Genomic DNA, 25769 nt, shown 5'->3' on the forward strand with positions numbered 1-25769 from the left:
TTGAATTAAGTTCTTAACCAGATTTTTAATTACTTGATGGAATTAAATTGTGTTGATAATATATTTACTTATAGTTTGCCGATGAATACTAGCAACACACGTAATTTTGAGAAATGTCCTCTGAAAACACACTATGACTAGTTAGGCTCACTGAGGCTTGAGGAAGATTTTACTGTCTGTTATCTCTAGCCTTTGAAGTTCATTATCATGATATTAAAAATAACAGTATTTTAGAAACACAACATTTTGTAGATGAGTATAATAAAATATCTTCTAGCACTTTCTGCACAAACATACCAATAATTAAAGCAGTCCTTATGCATAGTAGATATGTGTCTTGGTAGTATGCTCACATTTAGTTTGAGACACAAGCCTGAGTGGTCCACACAGTTCTTTGATGTTTTACGACTGGTCAAGTGCATTCCTGTAGTCAAACTAATTTATACAGATAGATGCTGTATTGAATAACTTATTTTCCACACCATTCTTTCTCTCTTTCTCCCTCCCATTTCCTCATGACATTTTTGAAATCAGGAGAAATAGCATTTTAAAATGTAGATTTTAATTAAAGAGTTTTTAACACTTACTTGACATAAACATCTTTCTTATATGGATTATAAATTTTAAACCAGCTTTAAAAACTGTATTATTTTCTATGTTAGATTTAGTGGCTTTGCAAGAAGAAACTCCTTGTGTGTAACAATAGCAAGTTCTCTGTCATCTCTGATTCGTTTGTATTAGTAGTAATTCAGAACAGAAACTATCCAGTTTCATAAGGAAACAGTCTTCATGTTTAAGTAGTTTATAGTGAAACACTTCGCTCAAAGTTTTACTGTTAGTGAGTATATTGAATTGAATAATTACATGACAACTGGAGTTGATTCCACCTTCATGATTTTTTTCTTATGTGGTAGTTATTAAAGAGTATTACACTTGTGCTGGTTCCCCCAGCATCACCACCATGAAGGAAGCGGTTGAACAGCTCTGGCTGGAACCAGGGCTCAACAGGCACCCACAGATGTGAAACAATTCTGTCTGCAGAATGCTCCACATGACCTCCTGCTGACTGGAGTTTCTTCAAGAGCGAATCCTTTCAGACCCCAGAAAGTCTGTTCCTTTTCGTAGTAAAATAACTACTTTGGATGGTTTTCTAAACCACTTTTCATGAACCAGTGAACTAAATTTGAAGCCTGTGCAAAAGCTTATCCCTATAACATGTGCTGTCCTATCTACATTTCTACCTTTGTCAGTCCTGAACATCTGGCTCTCCGAACTTTCATACATGTCTATTTCACAAGGGTAATTATTATGCATACAATGGCAGCAACACACAGTAAAAGACTTAGTGTAAATTTTTTTGATTAAAAAAAGAATACTACACTTGAAAATTTACTCAACCTTTAAGTATTGAGTTATAACTTATATCACGTACTAGGCACTAGAATACATTCAAAGAAAAACTAGATATGAACCTTGATCTCTGAGGCCTTATAGTGTATTGGGGGTGGGAGAGTTTAGGGATGAAGCATTTATATAAGTTACTTTAATTTTAATATATATACATGTGTCTGGGTGGCTCAGTCGATTAAGCATCTGCCTTCAGCTCAGGTCATGATACTGGAGTCCTGAGATTAAGCCCTGTATTGGTGCCCCCTGCTTAGCGAGGAGTGTCTTTGTCCCTCTCCCTCTATCCCACCCCTCCTCCCCGGCTTGTGTTCTCTCTCGCTCTCTCAAATAAATAAATAAATCTTAAAATATTATATAATAGTCAGATAATATGACTATTATATAATAGTCAGATAATAGTCAGGTAATCTAATGCATGTTGAAAATGCTTTTCTAGTAATGGACATTAAGGTTACTAGAACAGAGTGATTACTTCAAGTTGGAAAGTTCCAGAGAATTAATGGAGGGAGGTGGTATTTGAGCTAGACTTTGACAAGAGGTGGGATTTGGGTGATGGAGATAGAAGACCGACATTATAGGCACATAGGTACAACATGAGTGATAACAGAAAGGAAAGGGTAGTGGGAGATATTAGGGTAGGTATATGAAAAATCAATTTTGTTTTTCAAAAATGAGAGATGGGCCTGGATTTTCTGATTGAGAAGACATTTAAATAGGTGTTTAAGTACAAGTATTGCCACTTTCGAAGAAATAACATTTGCTATTATATTAAAAATAATTTGATTGTATGACTTAAAATGTGATTTAGAGTCATTAAGTTCCTTGTATCATCCATTGTGTCAGTTACTATTGTAAACTAAGTGAAATTTAGGAATATTTGTTATTTTGTCATGTGCTGTTTAGCATTTTTTTTTCAATAAAACTGCTTTTGGAGGAAATCTCCTTACTATGCATAAATACAATGTAATTTATTGCATTGTAGGATTATGTGAATATACGTGTTGCTCATATATTTTGAAAAACATGCATTAAAAGGAGGGTTTAATCATTTTCTGGAGATTTTTTTCCCACCAGTAGATAAATCGTGAGGTAAGAGAGCTGATGTTTGGTGTAGATCGAACATTAGAGACATTTATGTTTGCAAGTTATATCGCAGTATCTGGAGGCTTCCTTGGGTTTAAATAGTGTAGGAATCTGACAGTTTACAAATTTATGCCATTAAAATGCATGGTCCAGAATTATGTAATATTCTAATGGAAGATGACTTCCTCCTAGCAACCTCCATCTTGAGGACTAATGTCTATATCCCTGAAGGAAACCGCACTATGTGTATAAGCTCCTTTGAAAGCAATGTTTTAAAGAAGCTGAAGGCCTGAACTAGGAATTAAAATTCTCTTCTAGTTTCCATGGTTTAACTAAAAAACATGGAATGTGTTGGATTTAGAATGTGGCAATTAACTTTTCTTCAGGGAAAAAAAGCTCCAATAAAGCATAATTTGAAGATTCAAGACTTCCCCCCTTCTATGTTCCTAAATTTGCCTTTCTTTCTTTTTCTTCAGTCTGTGTGAACTGAATATATCACATCTATGATCCAAAGAAAATTTCTCCACTTTGGTCTGTGTCCCATTTCCCCCCATCATCTATAACTACATTTCCCATGTTTTTATTCTTCATACTTATTTTTATTAATAGTTTCCGTACTACCAGCTTCCAAATGTGGTTAGATTTCTCCTAGACTTGGGGCGGCTGGGTGGCTCAGTCATTAAGCATCTGCCTTCGGCTCAGGGACTGATCCCAGGGTTCTGGGATCGTGCCCCACATGGGGCTCCCTGCTCCGCTGGGAGCCTGCTTCTATCTCTCCCGCTCCCCCTGCTTGTGTTCCCTCCCTCGCTGGCTGTCTCTCTCTCTGTCAAATAAATAAAATCTTAAAAAAAAAAAAAAGATTTCTCCTAGCCTCAAAAAGTAGAAAACAAATATATAAATATATGTACACCTTCACTTACCCAATCACAGAGGGAGATGAGAAACACTACAGAGCTATCTAAATAAATAAAATGTAAACAATTTGTAATTTGTTCTTCGTACTACCACACTACCATTGCTTTTGTAATGGTAACCTTTTCTTGCATGATCAGTCCAAAACTTTATTCTGTCTTTATTTTTCTCAAATTTTGAGCATCATTTCTCATACATGTTTCCTAGTTTTACCTGTGCTTTTTTTTTTTTTTTTCACCAGCTCCTCTTTGTGAAGTTTCTGCTCTCATTAACCTCTACTCCTCAATTTCTCCTACACTGACCACTCCACCTCGGCTCTCCTGATTGCTAAGCCAGCACCTCCACTCCTGATCTCCAGTCTTCCTACATGTAGACACTTTTTTTTTTTCCCAACTGAAACAGAACATTTTCACTGGGGTGTTCTTCTAGCCTCTTCAAAATGAACATGTCCAAAAGTGAATGAAATCTTACTGTAAAACCAGGTCTTCTCAATTACTCATTTCTCTGCCTGGCTTCACTTTTAACACCTTTATTCTATATTCTCAAGTTGTAAAACTTAGAATCATCTTCCCTTTCCAACTTACTTCCATTTCTGCACTAGATATTGTTGCAAAGTAGAACTTCTTGCCTCTTCTTTATTCCCACGATGTCCAACCTAGTCAGACCCTCATCATCCTAATCACCTCCTACGACTATCACTTCCTTCTAACTGAACTCACCTTCCATTCCAATATCATTTACATAGCTTTCACAGCAAATTTTCAAAAAAAAAAAAAGAAAAAAAGTCTTATTTCATTATCCTGCTCAGTTATTCAAGAATTTCCAAATCTCCCTATTGTATTTCATATTGACTCCAAATTCTTCTGGCTACTTTTAAATTCCTTTATAATGGAATCCCATTATGCCTATTCATCCTCTATTTTCAATTTCTCTCAAGAATTCACTCTTGCTCTGCAAGGGTTGATTTCTGCCCAGTGTCTCAAATACTTTCACACTTCTTCACATATTGGCATCTTGTATTCCTGTTGTGCCTTTTGTTTCACCTGTCCCACATCTTACCTGTCAGATCTAGCTTCATCAGCCCCTTTGCTTTCCCTTCAAAGCAGGTGTGTTGCATTTTTTTTACATCAAACACATTTTCAGGGATTCATCAAAAAGCTTAGTAGTAATTTTTGGCTGGGCCTAGGAAAATTAACCAGTTGTTAAGATCAGTTATCCAGTCATTCACACTCATTTCATCACTCATTTCACTTCTGTGCATGTGGTTCTTAAACTAGCATCGCTGCTTATCATCCTCTTGGGTGAAGAAGTAAGCCACGCCCATAAAGATGAATGTGGTCTTTATACACATTTTTATGTGAAAACAGCTTTGGGAAAGTTTAGATAATCAAAAGGCACATTTTCAAGATTATCTGATAGAAAAGCTATGCAAATTCTGTAGTATCACAGGTGAGAAATTATATCTTCAGGTCAGATATTTTCATCCATAATTTTTTAATAATTCAATTAATTTTAAGGTCAGTCTTCTGCCATTTGAGCTCAAGTATTCCAGTGAAGACAGTGATTCTCAATAACTCTTGGGGGTAGTAGAGAACAATAACATCATCAGTAACTAAAACTACTTCTGTTTATCTTGATACAATCTACATTCTAGTTGAATTATATGATTTTCCAAGGCTTGCATGCTAATTCATTCATTTAATCATTCATCAATACGACAAATATATTTGGAGCACCTGCTATCTGCCAGAAATAAGTCATATGTTGAAGCTACAGTTTCTTTTCTTTTTTTTATTTTATTTTATTTATGTGACAGAGAGACAGCCAGCGAGAGAGGGTACACAGCAGGGGAGTGGGAGAGGAAGAAGCACTCATAGAGGAGGAGCACGATGTGGGACTCAATCCCGGAACACTGGGATCACGCCCTGAGCCGAAGGCAGACGCTTAACGACTGCGCTACCCAGGAAGCTATAGGCTTCAGGCGCCCCTGAAGCTACAGTTTCTGTATCTACTCCCTTTGGGACTTTCCTAATCCATTTTTTTTTCCCATCTGAAATGCTATCTCTGACTCCACCTCATTTTTATCTATCAAAATCCCTGGATCAGCTAAGTGTCTCTTTCCTGCAGGTTCCTACAGCCCTTGAACTAAGTTCCCTGAACTCAGTTCTTGCAGTTTCCTTCTTTCCTTNCCCCATCTGAAATGCTATCTCTGACTCCACCTCATTTTTATCTATCAAAATCCCTGGATCAGCTAAGTGTCACTTTCCTGCAGGTTCCTACAGCCCTTGAACTAAGTTCCCTGAACTCAGTTCTTGCAGTTTCCTTCTTTCCTTAATTTCTAGAGTGCTTTATGCTCTTAATTGTCATCTGAATTGATCATGTTTGTACCTTGTATTTTAGTCATATTCATACATCTTACACTTGTCATGATGTCTTGCAAAGTATAAAAGATCAAAAATTTTTCTGAATTGAAATAAAATTTTGTTGGATTGAAGTGAGAAATATACGCTACCAATTCTATGTTTAAGTGAATTATTCAAACATAGCATTTCACACCGATCAGTATAATTACATGATGACTTGTCCTCCCTTGGCTCAGGTTATTGGAATCTAGCTTAATGACAGATAATGCAAATATGTGTTTATTCCTAGAACTGAATCTTATGAAATATTCAATTTTCATCTTAGAAAAACCTCATTATCCCAATGATGCAAGTAAATGACGGAGAAATATATTATTAAGGTATGTAAAGAGATATATGAATTAAAAGTATATAACTATCTTAGTCACTCCATTATTCTTGGAAAGATGTTTCTTTGCACTCTCTTTGCTAAGCCACCATCTCCTTCTCTCAGAGATTTCCATCCCAGCCTCATTTCCTGGTTCATATTTTTGTTGCCTAAGAGTGGACTTGGCTCATGACCATCACTTTGGCTCTTTCCTCCTTTCTGTCTATATAATTTCTGTCTTGAAGGACTCATATTCTCCCATGAGTAGATTCAGTTTTCAAATCTATGCAAAACCTCTTAAAGTTGTTTCCCTAGCCCTGGCATCCCTTCTGAATTCTAGAATAGTATAGTTCCAACTGTCTTTCATCATGCGGATATGAAACATATTAAACTCATTATATCCAAAATGAAGTTTATAATCTTCCCCACATCTACTGCAAAGCTTCCATGCTATCATTTTCTAGTTTCTCTGGTATAAGACACAGTTTCGTTTGACTCTCTTAGCTTCCATCTCCTTGAATCCAGACAGTCCCACATCTTATGTTTCCCTCATAAGGATTTTTTACTTCCTTCTTTTCTTCCTTCCCCAAGTTAGTTTTCATATTAAACGTCTTAAAAATTGCTTCAGTACTCTTAGTTTCTTACTCTGACACACACTTATCTTCTATAAAGGAAAACTCCAAGATTTGAGAAGATTGTTGGAGCCTGTCTAGGTTCAGTTTCTACAAGGAAGAAGATAGATACCCAGAGAGAGGCAATTTTCTTAAGATTATAAGGTCGAGGTAATACTAAATACCCAAAGTTAAGCACTTGTGCGTCCAATCTAATCTTTTTTCTGCCCTGTCACACTGCTTATTTTTAAGTAGGTTTTTTTTTTCTTAACATGAAGAATTATTTTCATCAACGGTAAACACAAATATGACACAAATATTGCATGATAACAGCAGACTTATTTTTCTATAAAGTTGTTTTAAAGTAAAGAGCAATGAAGTTGGAAAGTATTAAGGCAAAAAGTCAACATTATGCTTATTAAATAAGACTCCTACTATTCACAATGCTTGGTGGCCAGGTAATATCCATAAAACTTGGAACTAAATAAATAGATATCACCTGTCCAAATTATGGATCTGTTATCTAGAATGCATTTTCAACAGTACATATTTAGAGCGGAGGCAGAGATAAGTACATAAATTTGCATTTGTGATGATCTATTTAGAGAATTAATACCAATTATTTTCTATAAAGACATTCTTTTTTTTTTTTTTAAAGATTTTATTTATTTATTCGACAGAGATAGAGACAGCCAGCAAGAGAGGGAACACAAGCAGGGGGAGTGGGAGAGGAAGAAGCAGGCTCATAGCGGAAGAGCCTGATGTGGGGCTCGATCCCACAATGCCAGGATCACGCCCTGAGCCGAAGGCAGACGCCCAACCGCTGTGCCACCCAGGCGCCCCTCTATAAAGACATTCTGATGCACATAAGGAAAATTGTGCTATGGCTATAGCATAAACAGTGTTGCTTTTTTTGTGGGTAAAAATACTGATAAATACAAATCTAAATAAATATGGTGTATAACATTATACTGGAAAGAACCCTGGATTAGTTACCAGAAAACCTAGCTTCAAGTCTTAGATGCCACTGTCTAGCCAAGTGATTTTGGCCCAGTCACATACCATTTTGTTTTAGGTTTCTCATCTTAAACATAGAGCTAATAAAACATTTTTGTATGTCTCACAGAACTGTTGAGCAAATACAATGAAAATGATTACTATGAAAATATGAATACTAAAACAACTTAGTATTCATATAGCAATTGGGAAATAGTTATTATCTGACAAACTCCTACGATGTCATAGTAGTTTGACAACCAAGTTGAAACGTAACAAAATAGACCTATAATACTGATTTCACCTTACCAGTATTAGTTGCTAGAGTTTCATCAATTCATGTTCTAGAAATGTTTGTGCTGAAACTTGCAGAACATTTTATGTTGATCCTAAGCATACTTTTTTCTTTTAATATATGTTTTATAATTTAATTTGATGTGAATTTGTTAATGACATCAGTCTCTGCTAATGTTTTTCCTACAGTAAGTATGCTTGACACTGTACTGATATTTAAAATGTCTCAACTCATTGTTATTTTCCTTGATATGTTTTGGAAAACCCAGTAACTTTCAATGTAAGGGTTTGATATCCTAAAATAATACCTCTATTTCTTTTAAAATCTGACATAAATTTTACTCAGAGGAGGAGTTATATAAGACAAATGGCTATGACAAAGAGTTTTCCCTTGGATTTGATTTTCTTTCTTTCTTTCTTTCTTTCTTTCTTTCTTTCTTTCTTTCTTTCTTTCTTTCGATTTTTAAAAATTTATTTATTTGACAGAGACAGCCAGCGAGAGAGGGAACACAAGCAGGGGGAGTGGGAGAGGAAGAAGCATGCTCCTAGTGAAGGAGCCTGATGTGGGGCTCGATCCCAGAATGCTGGGATCACGCCCTGAGCCAAAGGTGACNCAAGCAGGGGGAGTGGGAGAGGAAGAAGCAGGCTCATAGTGAAGGAGCCTGATGTGGGGCTCGATCCCAGAATGCTGGGATCACGCCCTGAGCCAAAGGTGACGCTTAAACGACTGCCCCACCCAGGCGCCTCCTCCCTTGGATTTTAAAAAAATTGAGTATAGTTGACATACAATGTTATGTTAGTTTCAGGTGTATGACATAGTGATTCCACATATCTGTACATTGTGCTATGTTCACCAAATAGCATAGCACCACAGATGGTGTATCTACCATCTGTCATCATACGATGCTATTACCATATCATTGACTGTATTCCCTATGTTGTACCTTTTGTTCCAACAGCCTGTTTATTCCAAAATTGGAACCCTGTATCTCCCCCTCCCCTTCACCCATTTTACCCATCTTCCTACCTCCCTTTCTTGTGGCAACCATCAGTTCTCTGTTTTTATAAGTCTGATTCTACTTATTGTTTGGATGTTTATTCTTTTTTTTTTTTTAAACTTCATCATTTTATTAGAATGTCTTAGTGCTGGTCATTTTTTTGTTTTTATTTAAATTCAGTTAATTAACATATAATGTATTATTGGTTTCAGAGGTAGAGGTCAGTGATTTATCAGTCTTATTTAATATCCAGTGCTCATTACATCATATGCCCTCCTTAATGTCCATCACTTAGTTACTCCGTCCCCCCACCCCTCCAGCAACCCTCAGTTTGTTTCCTATAGTTAAAAGTATCTTATGGTTTATCTCCCTCTTTGATTTCATCTTGTTTATTTTTTTCCTCTCTTCCCCTGATTCTCTGTTTTGTTTCTTAAATTCCACATATCAGTGAGACCATATAATTGTCTTTCTCTGATTGACTTATTTCACCTAACATAATACCCTCTAGTTACATCCACATCATTTCAAATGGCAAGATTTCGTTTTTTGATGGCTGAGTAGTATTCCATTGTATATATATATATTCTTTATCCATTCATCTGTCGATGGGCATCTGAGCTCTTTCCATAGGTTGGCTATCATGGACATTGCTGCTATAAACATTAGGGTATAGGTACCCCTTTGGATCACTACATTTGTATCTTTGAGGTAAATACCCAATAGTGCAATTGTTGGGTCATAGGGTAGCTCTATTTACAACTTCTTGAGGAACCTCCATACTGTTTGCCAGAGTGGCTGCACCAGCTTGCATTCCCATCAACAGTGCAAGAGGGTTCCCCTTTCTCTGCATCCTCGCCAACATCTGTCATTTCCTGACTTGTTAATTTTAGCCATTCTGACTGGTGTGAGGTGGTATCTTAGTGTGGTTTTGATTTGTATTTCCCTGATGCCAAGTGATGTGGAACATTTTTCATTTGTGTGTTGGCCATTTGGATGTCTTCTTTGGAGAAATGTCTGTTCGTGTCTTCTGCCCATTTCTTAATTGGATTATTTGTTCTTTGGGTGTTGAGCTTGATAAGCTCTTTATAGATTTTGGATACTCTCTTTAACTGAGAAGACATTTGCAAATATCTTCTCCCATTCTGTCAGTTGTCTTTTGGTTTTGTTGACTATTTCCTTTGCTGTGCAAAAGCCTTTTATCTCGATAAAGTCCCAATAGTTCATTTTTGCCTTTGTTTCCCTTGCCTTTGGAAGCTTGTCTAGCAAGGAGTTGCTGCAGCTGAGGTCAGAAAGGTTGCTGCCTGTGTTCTCCTCTAGGATTTTGATGGATTCCTGTCTGACATTTAGGTCTGTCATCCATTTTGAGTCTGTTTTTGTGTATGGTGTAAGGAAATGGTCCAGTTTCATTCTTCTGCATGTGGCTATCCAGTTTTCCCAACACCATTTGTTGAAGAGACTCTCTTTTTTCCCATTGGATATTCTTTCCTGCTTTGTCGAAGATTAGCTGACCACAGAGTTGAGGGTCCATTTCTGGGTTCTCTGTTCTGTTCCATTGATCTATGTGTCTGTTTTTGTGCCAGTACTATACTGTCCTGATGATTACAGCTTTGTAATAAAGCTTGAAGTCTGGAATTGTGATACCATCAGCTTTTTAGATTCCACATATGAGTGAAATCATACGGTATTTATCTTTCTCAGTTTGACTTATTTCTCTTAGCATAATATCCCCTAGGTCCATCCGTATTGTCACAAATTACAAGATCTCATCCTTTCTTATGTTGCATAATATTCCATTATATATATCACATATATATACCACATTATATATCCAAACATACATATACATACATACACACACTACATCTTTATCCATTTATCTATCAATACACACTTAGGTTGCTTCCATACCTTGGCTATTGTAAATAATACTACAATAAACCCTTGGATGTTTAGCAAACAGTATGAGAATGGCAGCTTCTATTCCCCAGGACCAGCATAGGTCCTGGGAAGATTGAGGGCCAGATCTCAAACCAAGCACTCTGTAACTGCAGGGAACCATGATGTTTGAAAAATATCCTTCTAAACATTCTGATCACTCCCCTCTGCAGCTCATTTCTTGAAAGCAGTTGGGGTTTATTAGACTAGCCAATATGGGTTCCATGGCTCCTCCTCTACCCTCTTACTCTACTGGCTAAATTAGTCCTTATTTACTTACAAGAATGTGCAGAATCTGTTTACATTTCTTCAGAGATTTAACCTAGTTAAGTTTTATGTATTCAGTTTTTTAAGTCTTTTCTCAGAAGTTGGGCTTTTCATTTCTTTAATCATCTTTCCCCCCTATTCTTTTCTAGGCACCTTCCTGCTTGTCCACATTTTCATGATATTGAGGTCCCCAGAACAGACAAAAATATTCAAGAGATAGTTACTTAATACTGAAATTATAATACAGTGCCTTATTTCTTAAAGGCTTTGGTGTTCATGCATTCATTTATTCAACAGGTATTTAGAGAGTTCACTGTAGTTGTGGACACTGTATTAGACAATGGAGATACAATGAAAGGTAGAAAGACACATGATTCCTGACTACAGTACATCTACTGTAGTTGGAGAAACAGACCTTAGAAAAATTGTCCACCTACATATCAGAATACAAAGCGTGTGTGTGTGTGTGTGTGTGTGTTATGAGGGAAAAACCAAGGTACTTAGAAACTGTATGACTGGGGCACTTGGCCACGTGTGGAGGTTATTTCTTCATTCATCAATAAGGCGTAGTTATTGCCTTCCATAAAAATACCAAGGAAGGCTTGTGAGAGTTTGTGCCCCCCCAAATATTTTTTGCAATCTTGTGTGAAGTGTGACTAAGTGTCTTTAGGGTATGTTGTTATTTTTTTATTGACCAACAATTACAACTCTAATCAAAAGCAGTATGCTGGCTAAGGAAGAAGTTTTACTCAAATTCTAAATCCCTTTTCCACTTCGCCAATTTGCCACCCCCTCACTCCCACCCAAAAAGATATTTTGGCGATGCCCCTGCTTGCCCCTGGATTAGGCTTAATACATTCTAAGGTTTGTGTGCCACACAGGTTCAGAGAAAAAAGAGGAGCGACTGTGGCTTAGGGACTTTAGGATTGTGCTAGAGGATAAAGAAGGTAAAGAGGAGGAGAAAGGGATGAAGTGTATCCCAAGCACTTGCAGGGAGCAATTGTGCAGAAGAAGTTAAGAAAAGGAGGCACAAAGGACAAGTAATTAGATTAGCCTGTCTAAAGCTCCGTGAGCAGGTTGAAGATTAGCGAGAGAAAAGGTCAGAAAGATTGGGTAGGAATGTAAATTAAGATGTTTACATCGATTNGTAAAGAGGAGGAGAAAGGGATGAAGTGTATCCCAAGCAACTTGCAGGGAGCAATTGTGCAGAAGAAGTTAAGAAAAGGAGGCACAAAGGACAAGTAATTAGATTAGCCTGTCTAAAGCTCCGTGAGCAGGTTGAGGATTAGCGAGAGAAAAGGTCAGAAAGATTGGGTAGGAATGTAAATTAAGATGTTTACATCGATTTTAAATTGCCAACAGTTTTGGCATGATTTAATTCTCATGAACATATTTTATAGGTTGATACTTCTCGTACTCTTTTGTTATCATATAACACTGTATGGGTTTTGAAATAATGACCTTTGAGTTAGTAATCTCAAAACACAACAAAATAATTATTTCAAGAATTGCTGTCTTTGGCACATATATAAGATCAGTTCTTGAGCCTTTTTTTTTTTTTCCAGTTATCTCTCTGGTACCAAGAAAACTCGGAAATTTTATGTCTTCACAAGTTTTCTGTTTTTGTTATTCGCTTTTTTTAGCTGCTGAAGAAGCTAAACTACAACCTGTCACTTACCCGAAGGTGGAAGCCGCATCTTTAAAAAATGTACTGAAATGTACAAATCACAAAAACCTCGTGCAGAATTCAAGAAATTTATAGTTAGTTTTAAAATTTCTTGTAGGGTGCAGGGCTACATGAAAAAGCTCATGTTAACTCCCACCTCCTAATGGGATTCAGTTATCTGTGGAACAACAGCCTATCGTGGATGGATTGTCTGTTAAAGTGGGGAAAAAAAAAAAGATTTAAGAAGTGTCCCTGAATGAAGAGGGGAGGGATGAAAGAAGAGATGCCAAACATATTTCTACTTACAGCTATTTAGAAACATACATCTATGGGGACCGAAGTGGAGTATTCATTCAATTCATTTGTAGGGGAATGAAAATTTCTCATACGGGCAGTTCTGCTGAAAATATGGCCAGGTGTTTGTGTGAATTACCCAGACAATTAAAGAAACGTTGTCCTCAATTCTTAAATATTCCACAGGAAGTGTTACTCTGCCCACACACCCTTGATACTTGTTACAGACCTGGGAACATACGCTCCTGGGAGAAGCATGTTCTTCCCTGACACATCACCCATTCCGCTCCTCAGACAATACGCAGCTGCCTGTGTAATTCACGTATGATAGAGCATCATTAGTATTGTTTTACAGGGAGAAAAAACATAAACTAAGTGGAAGTAATATTTCTGTTATCCATGTAGAACCTAAAATCCATGGACATGAATAATTTTCAACATCAAAAGTTGTTTGCTTAAATGAATAAGTAGATCTTGATTATTTCCAAAGGTATTTTGAAGAAAATACGGTACTATGAAATTTGTAACTATAAGCAGAATGTAATGCTTTTAATTGAGCTTTTATTTGATCACATTCTTGGCTGTCCTTGATTATGGCTGTCCTCATTTTAATTGGAAAAACAAGGTTTTTAAAAATATATGAAGAGAGGGGCGCCTGGGTAGCGCAGTCGTTGAGTGTCTGCCTTCTGCTCAGGGCGTGATCCTGGCGTTACAGGATCGAGTCCCACATCGGGCTCCTCCGCTGGGAGCCTGCTTCTTCCTCTCCCACTCCCCTGCTGTGTTCCCTCTCTCGCTGGCTGTCTCTCTGTCACATAAATAAATAAAATCTTTAAAAAATATATATATATATGAAGAGAAAATATTCGACGTAGCCTTGGACTTGTTTGATCTCATAACAGCTAAAGCATTGACTAAAAATGTAAATACACCACCAGACCTTATAGTTTTCATGGTATTTAATCCCTTTAACTCTACCTTGTCTGTTTCTCTTGGTCTTCCTAGTGGCAGCCTAGAAACTGGCACCGCTTTAGTACTCAGGGAATGTACGTGGCGTTGTGCACACCAACTCAAGTTTCTGTCGTTGTATAAATAAAGTATCAATTACTGACTCTGTGAAATCTTGCCCAATTCTTCTGTCCTTCCCCCAAGGAAGACTTGATCTCTCTCCTTGGTGTGCCCTAGGATTGCTCTTTTTTATAGGTCTACCATAGAACTTATACTATTTTAGAAAATACTATTGTTTATCTTTCCTAGACCTTCTTTTCTTGAGGACTGGGCTGTGTTTAATTCTCTTTGTATGCTTCACGACAAGCTTAGGGAGCAGCACGTATCTGTTGATAAATTTGTTTGTGCTGTGAATAAAATACAACCTCAGGACCTCCTCAACAAATGCTCGCTTTAAATTTCTTTAATAATAGTACTTTTTAAAATGGATAACCAATTGTTTTTCTTTTGGAAAACCAGAGTACTTATATTATACCATTTATGAACATGTCTTGAACTTTCTCCTATCTTAAGTACACGTTTTCATTTTCCTATTAGATTGGAAGTTCTTGAGATCAGAATTTGTATATAGTTTATGTTTGCATTTCCCAGTGCTTAGCATAATATCTACTATGTAGAAGGTAGCCAATGAATATTTGTTGGGATTATTATAATGTAACCATCTGGAGAAAATATTTGGTACTAAATTTGACTTTTGCTTTACAAATGCTTTTTGCCTTTAGAGCATCTGAATTGACTTTGGTTTATACACTCACTAGTGAGATATCTTTGCAGGCCAAGGCAGAAAGAATTCAGAAATCACCTTTGAAATAGGCAATTTAGAAGGTGTATATTACTGCATGGGGATAGGGACAGATGAACTATCATGTTTGTTCTCTGGGAATGTAGGTAAACTCTCAATGGCTTCTGTATTGAAAGGCACAGAAACCAAATACCAGCGTGGGGCCATACCTGCAGCACCATAGTCTACTCCCCTTAAGAGCTTGGAACTTCCCTTGTGAAAACAATTTTGTTTTCATTTCAGATAGGTAACTGATGAGGGCAGGTGTCAAGTGTAGGGTATGCTGCCCTACTGTGCTACGATGTGGGAAGTTCTGTTTTATTTTGTTTTAATATTGCTCTTAAGTCCTTGGTTCATTTCAGTATTGACTATGGTGGAAGGAACATTAGTATGAAAATTGGTCATGGGTTCAAAAGCAGTTTTACTCATTTCTTCCCTTCAAAAACTTAAGAATGTCCCTTAGTTGGATGGGTTTCAGTTTCCTCTTAAAGATAATGCCGCCAACCTCTTTGATTGTTATGAGTATCAAATGAGACAATGTTTACAAAACACCTATTATAAATGTTGTTTATACTTTATTGCCCTGATGCTGCTTTCCTTTTTAATACTCAGTGAGGTAAATTATTATATACAGAAATCAGGGTCTTGAATACATTCAAAAACTTCCATAAAATGTAAACATTTTGCAGGCTTGGGCACACAATAATGTGCTTTGATACTGATTTTGAACCTTCCATCATAACCTCAAGCTGGAGAAATAATGCAAAAGATTTGTGTGGCTTTGGCAGCTTAGGCGTGAGCAAAGAGGATAAGGGTTTGTTGGGATTTGCAGAGTAACAAGAAACATAGGGAAGTGACCTATATTATCAGTGACAAGAAAGATAAACCTGACAACTTGAAAACAGAAGCAGTGTGGTGGGAAGATTGTGGTAGCAATGAGGGAAGAATTATTCTGAAATTAAAACCTCTAACTTTGAATAAACCTTAAATTAGTGATGTATTTAGATGAAAGAATTCACTCATCTCCTTCTTTTCAGAATTTCACAGTGGATGGATGAAAGTATATCAGCAAATGTAAAGCCCTTAGGAGCTCTCTCTCTCTCTCTCTCTTTTTTTTTTTTTTTTGCAATTGCTTTGTATTTATTGCATTACTCTTTTGTCCCTTTTTTTCTTTGCAAATTTTTACTAAAATTCTAGTTAGTTAACATATAGTGCAGTATTGGTTTCAGGAGTAGAATGCAGTGATTCATCTCTTACATATAACACCCAGTCCTCATCACAACATGTGCCCTTCTTATTACCCATCTCCACCCATCTAGCCTAACCCCCACTCACCTCCCTCCATCAACCCTGCTTGTTCTCTGTCCTTAAGAATCTCTTATGATCTCATTTAATTGAGCTTCAAAGTAAAAGTGTCATGGGACTATCTTTTGGTAAGATGCTAATATGGAGTTTCTTTTAGTCTGTCCTTGGAAAGAGTTAAAAAAAAATAGACGTTAACAATGAATTTTACACTAGAGTGAATGGCGCTAGAACACATTTTAGTTGACATGACCACTGACAATATTTTTACTTTCCTTAAAGGAATGAAGTGCCGAGAGTCACAGCGGGGAATAAAAAATTTTAAGAATCACTTTATGGTAAATCAAATGAAAATGCCAAGAAGCGAAGGAGTAGTTTTAGATTGGACTTTTTTAAGTTAAGCAGTAGGAGCTATTTTATACATTTTGTACTCACCTTTTATAATTAAGAATTTTTGTTTTATGGAAAATCTATCTCTATGTCACCATAAAGATAGAAAATTGCAGTGTAGAACTACTTAATCTTCAGGGAGTTCATTCCCCATTCTGTACCTTTTGAGTAAAGTTGTATAGATTTATAGAAATAATATTTCATGTGTGACAATTAGGAGTAGACAGGTGTTTTGATTCAGTGCAATGAAAGTTGTGGCCTTCCCCTGAAATAAATTTGAATGACATAATGAAAATACCCTGAATGACATCTTTCTTCCTGTTGTCTAAAACAAGAAAATTAGAATAGTTAAAAAATATGCATCATAATTCTACCACTCATGGATAAATAAAAAAGGTTTATGCCTATTTAATTTCCAAACCACCTAAAGGAACAAATGGTGATTTGCTTTAATTAAAATCTTATAATGTTGTAATAATCCCTCCTTAACATAAATGTGATTAATTTGGATTTGATCATTGGGAAATCAGAAGTATGTATACTGTTTGGTAGGCAATTGAAGTATAAAGAAGATTGGCATATAGTTTTGCTAGAAATAAGCATAAGAGCAGTATTTTCAGACATTGTTTATTAAATGGTTTATCAAATTATTATTGACACCGTATTTTGGTAAAATACTCACTGTTCATTAGTAGGTACTCTCAAATGCTGACAATTGCATAGAGAAATTGAGATAAGAGTTAGAGGCAGGGAGATGAACCTCAGCTGGGCTGGGGGTTGGATAAAAGAAAATACTGGCATTTAATTTGACCATTGTGGTTACAGAGGGAAATATAGAGGTTGATTTTTGGTTTTGGGAGAAGGAAATCCAGGCATTTGTTGGGCAGTGGCAAACACAGAGAGTCTGGAAAACAGTATTTTTAAATTTAGCTGAGGACCACATATGAACAAAAAAAGATAAGCTTCAAGATATAGAATTGGGACACACTAGAGAATTTTGAATGATTACATTTTGTTTTGCACAATAGGAAAGTCTGAATATAAATAGGAAGTAATTTTACTAGGGCAGGTAGAAACAGGAAAATTAGTAAGCAGAATAATGATATAATAAAAACTTCATAAAGAATGTTGGCAATGGAACAAAACAAAAAGCTGAATATGAAAACTATTGTCTTAGAAGGATTAATAAGGCTGGGCAAATGATCAAATGCCAGAACTGGGCTGACGGAGTAGTCAGGGATAATTTTTAAGTTTTATGCTTAGTGGCTAGCTGAAAGAAAGTAAGAATGAAAAGAAGAAGAAAAAGAAGAAAAAAAGCAGCAGCAGCAGCTGCTATGTTATGCTATAATAAATAGAAATGAAAATACCAGGAGAATTATTTTTGAGCCATAAGGTTAATTGGTTAGGATTTAGCCCTGTTGAGATGGCTGTTCCATTGAGACTAATGATGGTGCGTATAGTTAGAAATGCATAACTCTATCTCAGAACTTAAGGCCAGATTTGAGAACCACTTACGTTAACATATTAGTTACATTGACATATTATGTTCACATAATAGCATTTGGCGGTTGATGAGACCAAAGGAAAGAGTGATGGAGGGCTGAGAAGCTGAGTGAGATGATCACAGAGAATGCCTACTTTAAAGGTGGAAGAAGAGGAGTCAGGTAAAGGTTGAGGAAAACAAATTTCTGCTAGAATATAACTATGAGTGAGGCACTACGAAAATGCAGAATCATAGAAACCGAAGGTTTGAGAGAGTTTCAAGTAGGAAAAGTGAATAGTCGGAAGTTGTAAAATGCTGTGAACAAGAGTCAGTGGACCAAAATGAGGACATTAATGTTGGCACTGAGAAGATTAACACACAATGGAGAAGCGCAGTTGCAGAACGGGGAGGTGGAAAAACATGTTTGCTTTTGCCTGGATTGGTACAGATCTTAATACCTCTGTAGGAATTAAATTTCCATCCCATTAGCTCACTTTAATAAATAAGATTAGCGAAAATGTATTATACCTCCTGCCCATCTCATGTTTTCATTAGGTAAATTGCTATGTTTACTTAAAAACATCTAAATGTCTTCAAATACAGTTTAACTCAGTTTTGTCCAAAACTTAGGCTAAACTTTCCTACAGTTAGGATCTTAGCAAAGTTTTACTGTATTAAGAAAACTAGTGTATTTTCACTTCAAATTGCCCCTATTTGAATTGTCTGTGTTTTCTGATACCTTCACTCTGCACTCCCCATAGACAATAAATGTGGCCTTGATTAAAGCATTAGATCAGATAAGAGACCTGCTCAAGAAAACTTCTTTGCAAGGGTTAGAAAAGGCATATGTCCTATAAAACATCAATCCCAATATGAGTCGTCTGTAAAGAGTGAGGTTTGTAAAGTGAGGAAGGATGTCTGAGAACCCCTCAGATCGGAGTTCAGGTATTGGCTACTGGAGATTTGATGCGATGAATCGCCACTGGTGGTACTATATTTACTGCAGGTAAAATAGTGGCCACATAAAACTGGCATCATTTCAAGGATTTAACCAGGAGTTTTTTCTTCCATTCCACTTAACAAAAATATTTATTTCATCAGAAAGGGGGAGAAGAGAATCTTTCATTCAGTATTTAGACAGATTTAAAGGCAAGCACCTCCAGTAGCAAAACATGGCAGTTTTTAAATTTAAGGCTTTAAGTAAGAAATATTTGGCATCAGATTATTTCAACTAGTGTAGCTATTATAAGGGGGTAGGAAAACCTGAAGGATCATGGGAACTCTTGTTAGGGCAGTGGGGGTTATCTTTATTTACCATAAGCCTTAGAAGTATGTGAGTGGGTAGAAAGAAAGAAAGACAGAAAGAAAGAAGCATGATTTAATTTTCAATTCCTCAGAGTTTAATATCATGGACCAGTCTTCACAATGCTACTTTTTCTCTTCTAAAAACTTATAGGGGGGAAATGGATTCTTAACATAAAAAATAATTTGTCTATGAAAAGTAATTATTTTATTAGTAATTAAATTTATAGTTATTAGTGATACATAATTATAATTGAAATACCATTTTATTTTGTCTATTTTATCCACTTTCAATGTAAGGTAAAAATGGTTACCTAGGTAATTACTGTAATTGTCAAGACTGTTGCTTCCCAGTGAGTGCCCTCTCTGCTTTGCTGGTTTTTCAGAGAAGCTTTGTATATAACAGGCTCTGTACTCTACACTTTGCATACATAATTGCATGCAGTCTTCCTGCAGGGAAACCAGAGTAGTAGAAGAAAATTGAAGTTCGTGGCAGTTAAATACCTTGCCCAAACCCACAGAGCTAGTGGAACTGGGATTTGAACACTAGTTTGCCTTTAAAGTCCAACCAGCTCTATATTATAGAGTGCCTTGAAAATCAGGCTGAGTTATTTTTACTTAATTAAAAGAGTCAATGATGGTTTTTGACCTGGCAAGTTATGTGTTAGGTAAGTTGCTCTGGGACTGATGGGTAAAACTGGTCAGATTCCACAGGCAGGAGACTTGAGCTATTCTAAGCAAGAACTAGTTCTGCCGAAACTAGATAACAGTGGGAATAGAAAGAGGAATGAATAGGAAAGACTATTCCATAATAACATGTATAAGATTTAGAAATTAAAAATTAAGAAAAAGAGTGACCCTGCGTTTTCAAGAGACACTTTCAGAGCAAAGAGTCAAGAAAAGAAACTTGTGGGCAGGTAGGCAAGAGAGTCTCATGAGGCCAGTTTTCAGGAACATATTCTTTGCTTAAAAAACAGAAGTTATATCATACTTTTAGAGTGGGTGACAACTGTATTTTCCTTGGCTAGATAAGGAATGAATCCATGTTAACTGAAGAAAGTGTTATATTATGCAAAGTCTATAACAAGATCTGTGTTTATGTCTGTAAAATAGAGTCAGTGATACTTTAAAAGGAAATTATAAGATTTAATGGAGCTTTATATTGATAACGACATTTCTGATGGCTTCAGACTGTATTAAGTACCACTAATAAAAACCTATGATGTGATAAAAATTACTGCTCCAACAATGAATAGATGGCACTTTATCCTCTTCATTTCTTTTGAGTAAGAGGGATAGAATATGTTCTTTTTTTCTTTAAAAATATCTTCCGTCTTAATGAGAGAAATATAAGGATGTCTGTAAAAGTGAGTATTTTTTCAATGGGCTTCTGGCTGCTCCCCACAAAATTGTTTTTCTTTTGGTAAGGAAAGGTAGATGAGTACTAAGTAGGTCACCAGCATTGTGTGCCATAATTTGTTATATGCTAGGATATATGATTTGCATATATTATTTGATTTAATCTGTAAAACTCTACACCTTTTGTTCTATAATAATCTTCATTTTACAGATGAGAAAATTTAGGATTAGAGAATTTAAATGACTTGTCTCCAAATTAAACAACTGGTAAGAATTTCTGGTTGAAGATAGTTGCAGTGGGAATTGTAAAGGGCAAATGGATGAATACAACTTCTACGTAGGTGTTCGAACCAAACAGTCTTGGTGATTGCTCCGAATGTGAGATTGAGTAGATTTAAGGCCAGGAGTTTTCTAGGATTGCTCCAGGGTTTCTGGCTTGCAAATAAGGTATAGAGTTGTTCCATTCCCTGGCATAGGGAACATGTGAGAAATCTATACGAGAGGGGAGATGATGAGTTTGAGCATATGCCTGCTGTGATGTGAGTGTGAGATTTGCATGGGGATAGATTCAATAGGCTGCTGATGAGGAGGTTGGGAGGCTTAGAAGACAGGAATGGACCAGAGCTGGAGCTTTTGGAGTCATCAGTTATGAATTAATCATAAAGATGCTGATGAGTATATGATATTGCTCAAAGAGCATGAGTAGAATAGAAGAGAGAAGGACTACGTGTGACACCCAGGGGAATGGCAGCCTTCAAGGGGAGGGCAGAGAGATGAGCTCACAGAAGTGACTGATAAGAGTGTCCAGAAAAGTGAAAATCCTTGGGGCACACATGGTTTCATTTTACGGTTTGGTGACGTCACTTTTTGTGAAAGAGCTATTACAATATTGGATCTCCTCTACATCTCTCCTCTGTCCTTGGTGTCTTAAATGGCACATTTTGCATTTCCATTAAAAGAGGAGGGGAATAAAAGAGAAAATATGTCACTGTAATTGACAGTGCATGATGTATGAGTGACATGGGTATTTATATACTTGTCCATAACTGCGCAGGTATGTTTTGATACAAAGACTGGTGCAATTTTCAAAATGAGAAACATTTACTTTTTACATAATCCTGGGGGGTGGAGACAAGGGGAGAGAAGGCAACTAGTTTTATCCCAAGTCATTCATAACCAGGGATGATAGTAACTTTGAAAGGTTTATGCAATTGTATACCTTATCAAAATATAGCCCAAGTAGTCTAAGTAGGAGAAGTAATGTAAAACAAAGAGATCTTGGTTAACAGATATTTCTGTCATAGAAATTTACATCATTGGGGCACCTGGGTGCCTCAGTCCATTAAGCGTCTAACTTCGGCTCTAGTCATGATCTTAGGGTCCTGGGATTGAGCCCCAAGTTGGGCTCTGCATGGGGAGTCTGCCTCTTCCTCTTTCTATGCCCTTACCCTGCACTCATACTGTCTCTCTCCCTCTCAAATAAATAAAATCTTAAAAAAAAAAAAAGAAATTTACATCATTTACACAACAAAACTGCCAGAAGAAGGTATCTATTATCTATGAGTAGGATGAAGTAACTCGTGTTTCTGGAGACTATTTCGTGATTATAGGGTTGTACTAGTTGATCTGCTTCTTCATTTTTTAAATGTATACTGTAACAAATATAAGTAGTCTGGGACCTAGTCTGTTCACTACAGTATCACTGAACTTTAAATAAACTGGATGAAAATAATATTACAATTGTCTTCAATGAATTTAGCTATATTCTATTAACTATATTATACTATACTATATTTTATTGGCTTTCTCCCAATTTTAATATAAGGTAAGAATGCTTCAAAAGGTAGCTAGTAATCATAGATGTGTTGAACATTAAATCAGAAATTTTAAGAAAGAATTATTTGGGAAAATAGTGGGAATGTATTTAAAGTAGTTGTTCAATGAAACAGTGATAAAAGTGGGAATTTTGGATAGAGTCTAGTTCAAAATCTAGAGTGGTCTGTTCAGTTTTTTTCAGCCTCAGAACAAAATTAGTTTTCTCATTTTAAACTAAGGAAGAAGAAAGCATAAATATTGGGAGTGCTATGAAGCCATGGGCTAGCAGTGGTTGACCCAATCTGTACTCTGAGAGATAATTTATAGTACCAATATTTTTAGTGTACCAGTATTTTTAGTATTTTAGTATTTATTTTAATTGGTGATTGATGGTTAATTTGACATATAAAGTACTTCAAAGCATCTCTAAAAAATCTTCCCCCAAATGTTTTTTTTTAAGGTAGATCTTCTGGTGTGATACTTCTCCTTTATTTCCATCTATATTACATGGAGGGGTTGTCTTTGCTTTTTTGTCAGATAAATGGGGGGATGAGTGTTCTTGAATTTATTTCAGTAACCTTTATATCAAATAATTTTTAGGATTCTATAAACACAATGCTTTGCTTTAGAAATATATTCATTTTACCTAGATTTAAATTTATAACCATTGAAGGAGTTACCTTATTACAAAGCACTTTGCTCTTTCACTCATTTATTTAACCATAAGTCAGTAATTATTTTTTTTATGATGGGGGAAGAATGGTTATTGTCCGTATCTTAAAATCTGATTTTTTTTATTTGTTGTAGGTTTTATTGGGATTTAATAATGCTTATAATGATGGTTGGAAACCTGGTCATCATACCAGTTGGAATCACATTCTTTACAGAACAAACAACAACACCATGGATTATTTTCAATGTGGCATCAGATACAGTTTTCCTTTTGGACCTGATAATGAATTTTAGGACTGGCACTGTCAATGAAGACAGCTCTGAAATCATCCTGGACCCGAAAGTGATCAAGATGAATTATTTAAAAAGCTGGTTTGTGGTTGACTTCATCTCATCAATCCCAGTGGATTATATCTTTCTCATTGTAGAAAAAGGAATGGATTCCGAAGTTTACAAGACAGCCAGGGCACTTCGCATTGTGAGGTTTACAAAAATTCTCAGTCTCTTGCGTTTATTACGACTTTCAAGGTTAATTAGATACATACATCAGTGGGAAGAGGTAAGACATATCTTTTACTTCTTTAAAGCCACTATAGCATGAGATTGTTAACTATAACTTTTACGATGAACACCTGTGCTATGTATAATGAGTTTTATGAAATTCAAGAAGAAAAATTCTATTTATTCCTTTTGGTGCAAAAGTGATATATTTGTACCTTCAAAGATATGGTCAAATACGGGCTTTGAGTCAACTGAAAAAAATAGTGATTGTAAAACAATTTTTTTATGCCAAGTAAGTCCCTTTTAAAAAACAAATCCACTTTAATCAACAAATGTTCATCCTGACCAATGCAATCCCTCTTCTACCACGGGAAGTTTCTTTTTATTTAATATGAATACATAAAGTACCATCTTTGACAAAGATGTGTAGGCTCTGATAGCTAATCTAGCTTGTATCATTAGTTCTATGAGATAATCTGGTTTATGTTTCCTCTAATATTGAAATTTCAGAGAGTTTGCATTTGAAGAAAACAGACTTTTAAAAAGTATTTCTGATTGTATATGTAAAGACTGATTTTAGCATAATAATTTTGCTCAGTGTTATGCTTTGCCTATAGTTATTTCTTATAATTTTTCCCTATTAATTCATTTCAAAGTACTGAAAAACAGCATACCCAGGAAGGAAATTATTACATAGGAAACACAAATAGTACAGTGAATAAATATAATGAATCTGGCCAGTATTTTGCTGAAGAGGGCATCTGTTGTTCTTACACAGTTGGTGGGACGTAAAAGAGCTCAGCCAACTGGAGTTTCAGAAGATCTGAGTTAAATGTACCATCACTGAGCAAAGGAGTTTATGTCCCTCATTCCAGAGTCTGCTTCATAAACTTTCTGACTTTATTTTCCTTCTAAGTCTACTTTTTAAAATTAATTATAACCTGAATTTTATTGTTTGCATAAAAATGAGGATCAAAAAGGCTTAGAGTGCCTAAACCTGGGCTGATGAAAACAATATACTGGCAATAGATTGATTATTCCTTTACTCACTACAGAAATGCTTTTTAACATTTTTAGGAAGAATTATGTTTTGGAATTTAGGTTTAAACAAGTCCTAAAATGGAACTTCTGTGAACATTAGCTCTGCTTTCTGTGAGACGGTAGCAGTGTTTTGTGTGTGCTTGTCAATGGCATTTTGGTTCACAGGATTTCAGGAAATGACATGCAATAATAAAACACTGCATAAGCTACTGCTGAAAGGCATAAAAATGGATCATTCTTAAAATATGGATATGGATTATATTCAAAATCAAATGAAGCACATTTGAGAAATTGGATTCATCTTGTAATATGTCTCGATATAGCACATTCCATCTAAAATGTAATAAATGTTTGGTTCTTAAACTTTATTATACCAGTTTGAGATTACTATCAAACCAAGATGATTATTGATAATAATAGTTAATATTTATTCAAGGGTTATTATATGTCAAATAATATATTTTATTCTTTACATGGATTCGTTCATTTTCCTAATAATTCTGGTAGCTTGTCCAGATTTACAGAGTTAGTAAAAGCTGGAGCTGGGATTCTAACTTAGGCAGTCTGACTTCGGAGCAAATGCTCCTAAGCACAGAACTATATAGCTTCTCACTATAACATACACTCTTTCAATGATAAATTCCTTAATATCCCACCATTTTATAGATCGAATAAGAAATTATAGGAAGTTTTTCTTAACAAAGATTGTGTCTCTGCAACATAAGATTTGAAGATTTACCTCTTAAAACATGGTCACAATTTTTTTTTTTTAATGAATAGCCTGTAAGTAGAAAAGTTACTGATATAAATAGCCAGGTAATTAAAAATATAGTGGGCAATGTGACTATTTTCAATGTCTTGTAGTTTTGACCCAATTACCCTAGAGAATGGCAGCAGGATGAACAGATGGTATCCTATCAGATAA

General features: G+C 35.9%; 1 protein-coding gene and 1 pseudogene across 1 annotated transcript in view; both read left to right on the forward strand.

Annotated features, from left to right (window-relative positions):
- The window catches only part of LOC105237827, a 14599-nt pseudogene extending 13474 nt beyond the window's left edge, over positions 1-1125 (forward strand).
- HCN1 (hyperpolarization activated cyclic nucleotide gated potassium channel 1) overlaps positions 1-25769 on the forward strand; it is a 382359-nt gene that overhangs the window by 21891 nt on the left and 334699 nt on the right. Inside the window, exon 2 of the mRNA XM_002919635.4 lies at positions 23438-23861. Coding sequence (XP_002919681.2) covers positions 23438-23861 — 424 coding nt within the window. The remainder of the gene's footprint in view (positions 1-23437; positions 23862-25769) is intronic.

The sequence above is a fragment of the Ailuropoda melanoleuca genome, chromosome 3, assembly GCF_002007445.2.
Source record: "Ailuropoda melanoleuca isolate Jingjing chromosome 3, ASM200744v2, whole genome shotgun sequence".
Classification (NCBI taxonomy): Eukaryota; Metazoa; Chordata; class Mammalia; order Carnivora; family Ursidae; genus Ailuropoda; species Ailuropoda melanoleuca.